We start from the raw sequence: 13,193 nt of genomic DNA on the forward strand, positions 1-13,193 counted from the left end.
TCTTTAAAAACAGAAATATTATAAGAAATTTGAAAAAAAAAAATCAAAATTTAGAGGTTAAAAGTGAAATTGTTAATTAAATGATATATGAATTATAAATATTTTATAATAAAAGTATTAATAGGGTGATTTAAAAAAAAAAAAATTTTATAGCGTTATTGTATATTAATAGTAAAGGGTATATTCCGAGAATACCAATTTGGCATATTCTTCAAAGATATAAAGGTTATAAAAAATTTGAAGAAAAAAAATTCAAACGTAAAACTAATATGAGAATCATAAAAAACACTGAACAATAACTCCTCAAATAAAATTTCATTGAAATTGCGAAAATTAATTTACAAAAGCTTCCAAATCCTCTTAAAAAACACAAAAGGTACAAGAAATTTGAAAAGTTTTTAGAGATTAAAGATGATATATTAATCATAAATATTTTATAATATTAATTAATATTAATAGGATAATTTTAAAAATAATAAAATATATAATATTAATAGGTTTTGTAACTTAATAATAAACAAATTATAAAATGGTATATTGAAATTAAAAAGTTAACATGTGGAATATTTTTTATATGAAAAAATTCTTATGCCTCCGAAATCCTACAAATGACCTCAAAACACAATATTGCTATTTATTAAATTATATTTCCACAAATATTTTCTATATATGCCCATACAACTTTAAAACAATATTTGTCAGAAAACATAACAAAATGGGAATGAAAATTAATTTTTTTTTAAAAAAAAATTAGAACAATTCATAAATTTAATAAAAAGATATTTTGAATATTTGGTATCATCATCAATAACTAGGAGCCACAAAGAAAAATACAAATTACATGACAGGAGATCACATGAAAAAGCCAGACGGACGAAGGGAAGATCAGTCCAACGATGACACGTGTCCATCTCAACTATTCTACACCCTTCATATCCTATCTTCTTCGCACGTGTACTCCCTCACTTTTTCTGATATTTTCTTTCATTTCTTCTTAAATATTCACTCCACGACTCACTTCTATCTCTCACAGAAAATCCTAGAAGAAAACGGCGTCGTTTCAGTTTCCGGCTATGGCAACCCTCACCTCCTCCATCTGCTCCAAGCCTAAAGCCTCCGTTTTCGATCCACACAAGTCCTCTTTCCATGGCGTCCCTATCGCCACCCAGGCCCGCCTGAGCCCGGTGAAATCCACGCCGGTGAATCTCGCCGTTACAGCCGCAGCGATGCCCTACGACCTCCGGTCGTTCAAGTTCGAACCCATCAAGGAGTCGATCGTCTCTCGCGAGATGACCCGCCGGTACATGATGGACATGATCACCTACGCGGACACTGACGTCGTTGTCGTCGGCGCCGGCTCTGCTGGGCTGTCCTGCGCCTACGAGCTCAGCAAGAACCCCTCCGTACAGGTGGCGATCATTGAGCAATCCGTCAGCCCCGGCGGCGGCGCGTGGCTCGGGGGCCAGCTCTTCTCCTCCATGGTGGTCCGCAAGCCAGCACACCGCTTTCTCGATGAGCTTGGCCTAGAGTACGACGAGCAAGACAACTACGTGGTGATAAAGCACGCGGCTCTCTTCACATCCACCATCATGAGCAAGCTCTTGGCGAGGCCCAACGTGAAGCTCTTCAACGCGGTGGCAGCCGAGGATCTGATTATAAAGGAAGGGAAAGTCGGCGGGGTGGTGACCAACTGGGCTCTGGTGTCGATGAACCACGACACACAGTCGTGTATGGACCCGAACGTGATGGAGGCGAAGGTGGTGGTGAGCTCATGTGGACACGACGGGCCGTTCGGAGCCACTGGAGTGAAGAGGCTGAGGAGCGTTGGAATGATAGACAGCGTTCCGGGAATGAAGGCGCTAGACATGAACACGGCAGAGGATGAGATCGTGAGGCTCACCAGGGAGGTGGTGCCGGGAATGATCGTCACCGGAATGGAAGTTGCAGAGATTGATGGCTCCCCAAGGATGGTAATTTTCTTCTTTCTCACTACTTGTTTTTAGTACTTTTTGTTTCTTGAAAAAAATTGTTTGGACAAAAGATCATTAGATATATTTGAAAATTTAAAATTTTACTTTTGAAAAAAAATTTAGTTTTTTTTTGATGATTTAATAGTTTGTTTTAAATTCAAGATCTTTAAGAAAAATGGAAAACTTTTCCATTTAAACAAATGATGGGCTTTTTGATCCGAATTTAAGGCCCTGTTTGGAGTTTGTTTATTGATAAAAAGAAGTTTTAATTTTGGTATGAGATGTAAAACATTAAACCCATAAAAGCGAATAACATTTTCTCCATATATGGCGATTGGTAATGCAGGGACCGACATTCGGAGCGATGATGATATCAGGGCAGAAGGCAGCTCACTTGGCCTTGAAGTCTCTGGGGCTGCCCAACGCTCTGGACGGCACATACATCGGAAACCTCCATCCCGAGCTGGTCTTGGCCGCTGCCGCCGATGCTGCTGAGATTGCTGAGGCTTAATGGAAGCAGCAAACCAAAACAAAAAAACCCTGAAAATAATAGTCCTTTCAATGGGGAAGAATTCCATGGGGATTTTGTGATTAGGTAGGTGTTTGTTTTTTAATAACTTTCTCCTTAGGGTGTGTATTTCTCCCTTTTTCTTGCTTGAGGATTTGGTCGGAGCTTGGAACTTAGAACTTGGAAATTGGAGTGAAAATGGTAGTGGCATTTGGCTGTTGTGACTAGTGATTTTTTTCTACTTTGAGATATCCTACTTTAATTATCGTGCTTTTGCTGTGCTGTCACGGGTACCTTTCAGATATGGCCTAGTAGTTAATATATATATATATATATATATATATATATAGATAGATACACTTTCTACTACCCTCTCTGTGCTGTCACGGGTACCTTTCATATATGGCCTAGTAGTTAATATATATATATATATATATATATATATATATATATAGAAACACTTTCTACACCCTCTCTTAAATAGGTAAATGATTGTTTTATTTACTTATCAATAGAAATTTTGAAAAAACAATGAAGATTATTAAAATCGGTTAAAAATATATTAAAATTATGATGAAATTTTAAAAATTGTGAAATATATATATATATATATATATATATATGAAATTGTAAAAGTAAAAAAATTATAACAAAATGAATCTTTTTTGTTATTAAAAAAGAATTGCTTCATTTCTTTTTTAATTTTATTTTTTACAAATTTAATAAATTAAAATTAAAATTAAAATGATTTTTTTTCATTTTTCTTGAGCCCATTAGTTTAATTTTAACTCTCAGGACTCCAATATCTAGAAATAATTATTAATGCTTAATTCAATGACATCAACTCCCTGGATGTTATGATATTTAATGTTAAACATATTTTGTCGTAATAGAAAAACTTAATCCTTTGATCAATGAATGAATCATGTATGGTCTCAATATGGCAATATAATCCTCCATAGAAAGCCAAAATATTCCACAAACCCTTTGTTTAAACCTTCATTAACCTCCATATATTCTGCATTTGTTGTGGATAAGTTACAACTTCTCATACAAATTGAGTTGGTAACTTGGGTTTGTAGTGGGCTTGAACTTACCAAAATTATGAAACATTAAACTTGTTCAACCAAACTTGAACTCTAATTCTAATTACTCAGGACAAGTCCAACTAATCTTACTTTTTCCAAACTTGAATCGGTTATATTAGATTTGGAGGGTGTTTGTTTTTTTTAGCTTTTTATTGAAAGTAATTTATTTTCAAATTTTAGGTTGTTTATTTGTTTTTGTTTTATGATTTATTATAAACTTTTTATTGAAAAAAAAAATCAAAATATTTGGTTTTTTTCTAAATGAAAAAAGTAATATATTGATTTTTTTTTAACTTTTTAATACTTAATAGAAATAAAATATTACAAAAACAAATAATCTAATACTTAATACTATTAAACATTAAAGTTCTATTTAGAGTTAAGTAAAAAAAAACAAACACCATCTTAGATTGATCAAATTGTATGGGCTAAAATTGGGTTAGGTAACCCGACCACAATTTTTTTAAAAAAAAAACTTTTTTTTATATGTATTTATGTGAAAATTTAAATAGTAAATGAAATTATATTTTAAGATAATATTAAAAATGTAAAGAAATAATAATAAATTTATCTACCTTAAAAATGAAAAGCATTTGTATAATTATAATTGCATTTTTCTTAAAAGTAACAAAAAAAAATCATTAGAAAAGATAATAAAATGAATATTACCATACAAGAAAATAAAATTATAAATTTTATGGAAATTTTAAGTCAAGTTTTGGTTAATTTTTGATTGCCTAAACCTTTGTTTGAGCTTAATTTGAATTATGATCAAATTGAAAACCCTCAACCTAACTTCAATCTAATTATTAAAATAATTATTCAAGCCCACCTAACTATCCGATGAGGTTTGGTTTCAATCAATTTGCTCAAACTTAATCCTTAGTAATGCGACTATATTTTATAACACTGATATCCAACTAATGACTCTACCAATAAAAATACTAATGACTCTATCAAATAACCTTAATATATGTTCATTCTATATCAAACAAAATTTCTCAATCACGAGTAATTATAAGATATTTAAGAATTTATTTTATAACATTTAATATTGTTATCAAGAGTCATCATATACTTGTCCATGATATTTATGACGCGAAAGTAAAACATTTTTTCAATTTATAAATTACACAACAATTGACATATCATCGATATATAAATAAATGGAATAATAATTTTACAATTATATAATTATGAAACATAATTCAAATTTGAGTATTGTATATTAGCTTCTTTAAAGCAACAAAATCTTTACCTAATTTTCTCGTAGTATTGGGGACAAATAATATGACAAAATGACAAACTAGACAAACCAATGCCAACGACGTCGTTTTACGAGGGTAAGCCATGAGTTTATGTTCGTCCTGTGTCCGAAGATTTTGCCATTTTCCTCGTTGACATCACCCGCGCAAAGGTACGCTTCCAAACCCACCTGCAACGCAACACAAAAATTCTGCATAAAATCACAAAACCCTAATTTCCGTTTGTTTCCAGAGAATCTGCAGGAAAAGAGAAGAGAAGGAAAAAAAAAAATTGTAATGTTGCACCAATTGCCACTCCAACGCTCAATCCTTTTTAGATTCCAAATTGTTATTTATTTTTTATTTTTTATTTTTTTCCATCTTTTCTTGGCACTCAAACAGAATTTATTGGTGCAGTCCAACCCTCTACGGAGGCAGATTGAATAGGACATCTGAATCCCTGGCTTCACTTTTGAGATTTTGTCATAAACCCTAACCCTAGTGCCGTGCATGTGCTGTTTTTGTTTTGAAATTTGATTTATTGATTGGACAACTGCTTAATTTAGGAGAGATGAACATAATAGTTACACTAAACTGGTATAAGGGTTATTGATTCAATCAAAATTTGGTTTTGATATGAAATTTGACTTTATTGTTTGTTTGGTGTGTTAGAATTCAATCAGAAATATATTTGCTATTCAATGAGAAAATGGGTGTGATTTGTTAGGAATGATTCTGTCACTTGATTGAACTGGCGATCAAGTTGGATTTAAATTCTAAAAACAATCTCTATGCTCCCTTGTGTCTTTCTGCATATAATGAATTTTGTATTCATTGTAGGATTGTGGGCGGTGGCCTAAGATTGAAACAATGGAAGATCTTTTTGTGTTTATACTTTCTATGCTTCTTGTCATTGCATTAATTCCGCTATACTTATGGAAGAGGCGTCAGGATTCTCGATCATCTGATGAACATGAGGAAGAACATCAGGTGTGATTCTCTGTTTTCTTTTCTTTATTTCCCTTTTTAATAGAATTATTTTAAGTATTAGGTTCCTCATTCTTGCTGAAGATTTATTTTTTTTTACACGTGTTTCAATTTTTCGGATTTCTCTATTGGATTTTAAGATTTTGATTATTGAATAATTTAGAAGGTAGGATCTTTGTATTTCTCATTTATCCTCTTGTTGGAATTAATTTTAGGTTCAACAAAGGGAAACTGTTGTACGGGCAACTGGTGCTCGTCGGATGCGTCGACGACCAGCCTCTGGTGCAAGCACATCATCGGCCCCGACAGCAACTGTAGAAGGTTAGTGGTGTGTAACTTGCTTTCTTTCTTTATTTTCGCCCTCATATTTATCCTATGTAGTAATTTGCTCTTTTATTTTGGTCTTGATACCTGTTTATGTGAAACCTTTGTTCCTCCTAAGTTTCCATTGGTCTCAACGGTAGGTTAATAGTTCTTGAAAATTTATCTAGATAGGTATCTTATGGGTGAAGCTTGGGGAAAATATATGATATCTCTTCGGTTAAGTCAGGAAAAGTTATCTTGTTGCACCTTTGGAGTGCATCGGAGATATACTATTGTCATGCTGGATTGCTCGAAGAATAGGGTTTTGTGGGAGTTATTGTTTACTCTTTTTGGGGTGACTTGGGTTCTTTCATTCTCGGTTAGAGAGACTCTACTTGGTTGACATGGGTCCTTCATGGGGAAGAAGCATAAAAAGGCTCGGATGCTAGCTCCTATATCTTTTTTGGGCAGTGTGGAAGAAAAGAAATAGGATAGCTTTCGACGATGAAGAGCTTTCAATTCATAGGTGAAGAATTCTTTTGTGTGTAGTTTTTGGTCTTGGACTAAGTTGTATATGGATGATGAACCTTTACTTTTAATCAACTTTTTTGATTGGTTGGGTTCTAGGTGAGGCAATATGTATTTTTGTTGTTATATGGAATTTAACCTGGAGCCTTCCCATCCCTGCCCCAACCTCTCCTCCACAATCCCTTGTCACTAGCCTTAAGGGCATCTACATTCTCTTACAGTAGTAAAAGAATGTGAATTGGCTGTATATTAGACCCCACTATTGCTCCATCCTCCTTATCTGTGCACAATTTGGGTGCATTAAGGTTAGACGGTTTTACTGTTTTTACCAGTTCAAAGATATATCTTTCTGTCTACTGCCATAGCAAGTGAAGTGACTATCTGAAAGTGTGACAGAAATTGTTGATGAAAGTGATGAGGATGTTGCTGTTGATGAGTATGAAGCTAAACATTCAAAGAAAAGAGAGAGGAAACGCCAAGAGCGGGAAGCACAGCGACAGGTTTCTTCTTTTTGTTTTTCCTTTCATTTTCAATTAGTTTCAATTATGCTTTCACCATATTTCTAAGTGTAATGAGGTTCTGAATGTCAGCAACTGCATGTCTGTGAAACAATTTTTTTAACCAAACCCCAGTTCTCTTGCAATACATGCTTCTAAAACCTCTAGTTTTCCTACATGATCCTTGTGATTTTTGTTCTTATTCTTTTCCTTGTTTTGAAGCTTTAGTAATTTGCAACTCTAAGTTCTGATTTGTAATCTTGAAGGCCGACGAAGCTGCACGTGAGTCAAGGCTAACAAAACAAGACAGATATGCAGAAACGAGGAGGAGGAAGGATGAGGAGCGCGAAGCAAAGGAGCGCCAGCTTGTGAGTTTGTCTTCTTTGCTTTTCTGGTTCAGGAATATACTTTCTTGTGTTCCCTTCCTAAGAATTTCAACATGGTTTATTCAGGAAGAAGAAGCTAAAGCTCAAAAGGCCAAGGAGGATGAAGCAGCTGCATTGGAGTTTGAGAAGTGGAAAGGAGAATTTTCTGTTGATGCAGAAGGTACAACAGAAAATGAAATGCAAGATGGAAATCAGGGGTTGCTTGTGGATTTTGTGGAATACATAAAGGTGGTATTTTTGTCCCTGTGCTACTTAGATTCTTTTTGTAGGGTTCTTTCTTATATTTCATAACATTGGAAAATTGGATGCACATTGAAACCAATTACAGGAGTCGTCTTTAGTCATTCAATATATTTTTTTTAACAGTAAAGTTTAATCTTCTAGTCTGAGTGATTGGACATTAATTTCGAAGTTTGAGGAATTGAACATGAATTTTGAAGCTTGAGTAATTCAAAATTTTTGTCTAAATTTTTTTTTTGAGTGCATCTGCTAGCTTATGCAAAAAATTATACGGACACTGGCCAATGGGTATGTCTCTAGAGGATAATTAGAGTAAAGGCTGTAATGGTGCTGATATTTTTATGCGATCATGCAGAAACAGAAATGCGTGCCCTTGGAAGATCTTGCTGCAGAATTTAAGTTGCGAACTCAGGTATTCCCTGCACCTACTCTTTGTAACACATACACATACTCTCACATATACATACACATGGTGGTGCAGTAATAGGTGAGGTGATTGACAATAAATATATAAAATAAACATGTTATGCTCAATCATCTGAGCCTAGTTTAACTGTAATCTAGGAGATGGGGATTGGTTATGTCGGTTTAGGATAGTATCACATTATTTGGTTTTATGTATGACATATTTATGTTGCTTCTTAATCAATGTCTACCCCTGCTTTTATGCAGGACTGTATTAATCGGATAACCTCCCTGGAAAATATGGGTATGTACCATCTTTTGACATTCTTTGTATAGAATAGAACCTATTCTTTCAATCACTCAACATTGCATTCTTCCAAATTTTCTGGGTTGACATCCCAACATACACCACAATTTCTGCTTGCTAAGCAATTTATCAGTAAAAAAAATTCAACTTTAAATTCTTCAATGTCCTCATTAGTTATATCTGTCCCTTCTGTCCCTTCTGCCACATTCCACTTGCATGGCTCTTTGCCCATGCCCATTATTGATTGTTTCCTCTGAACACAACCTAGCTGTGTAAACCAATGCTTTATTGTCTTATTATTTGCTTCTGATAAATCCTGGTTTTTAGTGGGGTGGTCCTGGTTCTAATCTTTTATCTTTTGTAGTGTTGCCATTCATCTTGTTAAGTTTCTTTTCTAGTATTGCATCACATATAGTGGTCGTATGTCACTCTGAAAATGCAGCTCTAGTTCCAACATCCAGTTTGAATCCCATTGGAAATGTGATCATTGCTTTACCTTGATCAATGTAAAGTTAGTGTATTCTGCTATTCTTCTCTGGTTTTCCTTGATTTACAGTTCTTAGAAGCTCTGTGGTTTGTCCTTCCAACACTTAACATGAATTTGAATTATGCATCTAATCTAGTCAAGAATTTAACATCTAGATATGCAATGCTTAGTCTTGGGAAGTAACTATGGATTTGTTCTCTGCATTAGGTCGACTCTCTGGTGTCATGGATGATAGAGGAAAATTCATATACATCTCACAAGAAGAAATGCATGCTGTTGCTGACTATATCAAGCGTCAGGGGCGGGTTAGCATCTCACACCTAGCTAGTAAGTCCAACCAGTTCATTGATTTGGAGCCAAAAGCACAGGTTGTTGATGATATCAGTGGTGTAGAGGAGATGGCTGTCACTTGACTCGGTATAGAACCCTAGTTTTATGTTGTAATACATACAGAAACAATATGCCAAGTGCATGATGTTGAATAGGAGCAGAATTTGAATCAATTTTGTATAGATGGATTCACATGATAAGCTTTAGAAAAAGGTGTGAAGCTGTCACACATTTGCAGGCAATGGAATTTTGTAGGTTGGGCATTTAAGCATATACGAGGAAATGTTTTTCTACCAGACTTTAATTTGGATTGGACAAGTTCTTCTTCATTGCATATCCACCAAATGGATTAGTTGACACTTCTGTCAAGGAAATCCAACTGCAGATCTTTAGGCGTTGGGAAAAGAAATGGTTCCAGGCTCCTAGTTTTATTGTGCACTTTATTTTTGAAATTTAATTAAATAACAACGGTATAAGACATGATTATTTTAATTTGTTTTTCATAATTTAACATTCTTTTATTATTATTATTATTATTATTATCTATTTATTTATTTTTTAAAAATTTTAATTTAAAATTTTTGAAATTTAATTAAATCACAACTATATAAGACATATACTGAAAATTTCTTCTATACTTATTCCTATTCTCATTGTGTCCCCATTCTTCTGTCCTTTTATCAAATGCAAACCCTAACGTTGAACATTTGGCTCGTCTTAGATAATTTTAGTTCCCATTTTGCCACGAAGAAAGGGCAACAACAGCCAGCTATCCAAACCCAGTAAAGAGTGGTCTTATAAAATTCCAAACAACATCGTTTTAAAACCCTACCAACTTTCATAACAGCACGTAACGCCCTTCTAAATATCAACTAGTCTCTTGACTCTCCACTGTCCCTCCGAAGCCGCCGCTAAAACCAGAGGTAGAGGATCCTCATAAACCAGCATGCATTGTCTCTTATAACCCAGTCTATATGTCAGCTCAATTGGGATTTTCCTAATACCACTCCACTTTTCTCCTCCCACTTCTCATCTCTCCCAAGGTTTAGACAGAAAAATCTGGAGTATGAAAACAAAAACATGCATGAAGATACCATGGAATATTGTACTATTCTCTTGTGTATTACTCTTCTATATTTCTCCTAAGGTTCAAGTCTGTCGAGGACAAGACGAAGATATCGACGCGCCACCACCTCTGCCACTGGAAGAAGAAGAATGCAACGGAATATTCCTGTCCTACACTTTCATATCGCGACAGAAGGCATTCCCACGACTGAAGAATGCATCAGCGCAGGCTTGGGCTTTTAAGTCCACCGCCACGGTGATGAATACAGGGTTAGATGAGTTGAAGGCATGGAAGATATTTATAGGGTTTCAGCATGAGGAGATATTGGTGAGTGCAGATGGGGCTGTTATAGCAGATGGGGATGATTTTCCGGCGGCGGTCGGGAACGGGACCTACTTGTCGGGGTATCCGCAGGCGGATTTAAAGACCTCTGTTGAGACTGCAAGTGATTTGAATCAGATGCAGGTGCAGATTCCGATGACTGGGACGCAGTTCGGGTTGAAGCCTCCGGCAGTTCCTATGCCAAGGACTATAAGGCTTGAAAATGATGGATATAAATGCCCTAATCCTACTCGTCGTGGTAAGTTTTGCTTGTTTTTCTTGCAGTGATTATCTAGCTAACACCATTGCTGCCAAAGTTGTCCTAACATGGTGGTCATATGAAGTTCAATTCTTATAGCCAACAATTAATGGAAAAAAGGAAAAACTATGGAGGATTTTTTGAGCTTTCATGCATGATTTGGTAAGCTAAATTGGCTTACTGAACTTGGTTTCATCTATTTTCTCTGACAGGGAGCTCAATGCATGTATGCTGTGCAAAGGATCCAAAATACAAGGCCAGAGAGGAAAAATCAACGAAGTTCTCGCCTCGACGGAACGGTGATCTCTCCTTCTCTTACGATGTCCTCCAAGCCTCGGACAGCAACTATCTTGCCCAAGTAACCATTGATAACAAAAACCCTATTGGCCGTCTGGACCATTGGAACTTAACTTGGGAGTGGATGAGAGGAGAGTTCATATACAACATGAGAGGAGCCTTCACTCGTAAAAAGGACAGCTCAGAATGCATATACGGGGAAGCCGGACAGTACTACAAAACCTTTGATTTCTCTGCTGTCATGAACTGCGAGAAAAGACCAGTCATTGTAGACCTGCCTGCTGATAGAGCAAAGGATGAGAAAGTTGGGAACTTACCATATTGCTGTAGAAATGGCAGTCTTCTACCGAGCACCATGGACGTGAGCAGATCAAGATCCGTTTTCCAATTACAAGTTTACAAGCTTCCACCTGACCTGAATCGAACCGCTCTTTTCCCACCCCAGAACTGGGAAGTTGACGGCGTTCTTAATCCACATTACAAGTGTGGCCCTCCTATTAGAGTAGACCCAACAGAATTTCCAGAACCGAGCGGCCTTCAGTCTACCGTTATAGCCGTGGCAAGTTGGCAAGTGGTCTGCAACATCACTCGCCCTCGAGCCAAGCATTCCAGATGTTGCGTTTCCTTTTCCGCCTTCTACAATGATTCCGTTGTGCCCTGCAACACCTGCGCTTGCGGCTGTGAGGAATCAGACACTTGCAGTGCCGACGCCAACCCTTTGCTCCTCCCTTCGGAGGCTCTGCTTGTGCCCTTTGACAATAGAACAGCCAGAGCAAAAGCTTGGGCTAAAGTTAAACACTATCCTGTTCCAGATCCATTGCCTTGTCCGGACAATTGTAGGGTTAGCATTAATTGGCACATCTATACTGATTACAGGACTGGATGGACCGCCCGGATTTCAATCTTCAATTGGGATGATGTGATTTTTGAGGACTGGTTTGGAGCAATTGTGATGGAGAAAACTTATCCTGGTTATGAAAATGTGTACTCATTCAATGGGACCAAGCTGCCACAGCTCAACAATACCATCTTCTTTGAAGGCTTACCAGGTCTGAACTACTTAATGGGAGAGACAAATGGGACTAACCCGAAACGTGATCCAAGAGTACCTGGAAAGCAGCAGTCAATAATTTCATTTACCAAGAAACAGACGCCGGGGATCAATTTAGCTAGAGGGGATGGATTTCCTTCACGGGTGTTCTTCAATGGGGAAGAATGCTCTCTTCCTGCACAGCTTCCCTTGAGAGGAGGGCAAAGTCGAACTCATGTCAGCTTCTTGCCAGTGGTTTTCCTCACAGTGGTAATTTGGGGTCTCCATTGAGAATCATTTGGGGCCTCCCATTGATTCTGTAAAGCCTGGGTTTAGTATTAGTAAATTTTGAAATGCAGAAAAAGGAAATTGTAACATATTCAAACAGATGTTATATTTATGTATAATTTCTAAGTATGCTGTAATATCTTATTCAGATTGAATCGATTTTCTAATTAAAATTGAATGATTCTCCATTGATCTTTCTATTTCCTAGTAGGCTTTGGCCTTGCTTAGGATGTCTCAGTTTGCAGCTTTTGCGCATCTTCTGTGGTTTGTCAGTTTGTAAGTATGCCTACTTAGAAAAAAGATGGTTTCAACTTGTGACATTCAAGTAATGAATCCTATGCTGAAGACTATTTCAAGTGAAAGGGCCTCTATCATTTCTCATACCGGAGTGATTTCTCTAATGATTCAGCAATTAACATCTTAGCCTTTTCATGTATCCATATCATGCTGCCCAGCTGGTTTAATGCTTTTCTGATCCTTTTCTGACCAAACCCCAATTTTAGGATTGCTCAAATGGTTGCTAAACTTTATCCCTCGTTACTCGCACATTGCAGGTCATGTCAAGAAAATATTATGGAAGGATAGCAAGGGTTTGATGGAAACCATTACAATTATATCAGCAGCATGCTTGCCGTTTGGTGGCCAAGGAAAC

The 13,193-nt window shown here is 36.3% G+C and overlaps 3 protein-coding genes across 5 annotated transcripts; all 3 read left to right on the plus strand.

Annotated features, from left to right (window-relative positions):
- Positions 1 to 874: 874 nt before the first annotated feature.
- On the plus strand, positions 875 to 2,771 carry THI1-1 (thiamine thiazole synthase 1, chloroplastic-like). The gene is made up of 2 exons (NM_001397821.1): positions 875 to 1,970; positions 2,317 to 2,771. The coding sequence occupies exons 1-2, from the start codon at positions 1,074 to 1,076 to the stop codon at positions 2,479 to 2,481; spliced, it is 1,062 nt and encodes a 353-aa protein (NP_001384750.1). The 5' UTR covers positions 875 to 1,073; the 3' UTR covers positions 2,482 to 2,771.
- Positions 2,772 to 4,727: 1,956 nt separating this feature from the next.
- LOC100255424 (DDRGK domain-containing protein 1) lies at positions 4,728 to 9,576 on the plus strand. 3 transcript variants are annotated; one of them, XM_059735418.1, is made up of 10 exons: positions 4,728 to 4,983; positions 5,064 to 5,104; positions 5,651 to 5,800; positions 6,013 to 6,118; positions 7,025 to 7,128; positions 7,392 to 7,493; positions 7,578 to 7,739; positions 8,107 to 8,163; positions 8,424 to 8,460; positions 9,158 to 9,576. In XM_059735418.1, the coding sequence occupies exons 3-10, from the start codon at positions 5,681 to 5,683 to the stop codon at positions 9,361 to 9,363; spliced, it is 894 nt and encodes a 297-aa protein (XP_059591401.1). In that variant the 5' UTR covers positions 4,728 to 4,983; positions 5,064 to 5,104; positions 5,651 to 5,680; the 3' UTR covers positions 9,364 to 9,576. The 3 variants fall into 3 exon arrangements, with proteins under 3 accessions (XP_059591401.1, XP_003634707.1, XP_010644409.1); XM_003634659.4 differs by lacking the exon at positions 5,064 to 5,104 and having other exon boundaries at positions 4,828 to 4,983; XM_010646107.3 differs by lacking the exon at positions 4,728 to 4,983 and having other exon boundaries at positions 5,003 to 5,104.
- A 296-nt stretch (positions 9,577 to 9,872) lies between these two features.
- Positions 9,873 to 12,714, plus strand: LOC100243454 (COBRA-like protein 10). Its single transcript, XM_002279014.3, has 2 exons — positions 9,873 to 10,926; positions 11,139 to 12,714. Exons 1-2 carry the CDS (start codon positions 10,347 to 10,349, stop codon positions 12,542 to 12,544), a joined length of 1,986 nt encoding a protein of 661 aa, XP_002279050.2. The 5' UTR covers positions 9,873 to 10,346; the 3' UTR covers positions 12,545 to 12,714.
- Positions 12,715 to 13,193: the final 479 nt, after the last annotated feature.

Source organism: Vitis vinifera, chromosome 19 (genome assembly GCF_030704535.1).
Source record: "Vitis vinifera cultivar Pinot Noir 40024 chromosome 19, ASM3070453v1".
NCBI lineage: Eukaryota > Viridiplantae > Streptophyta > Magnoliopsida > Vitales > Vitaceae > Vitis > Vitis vinifera.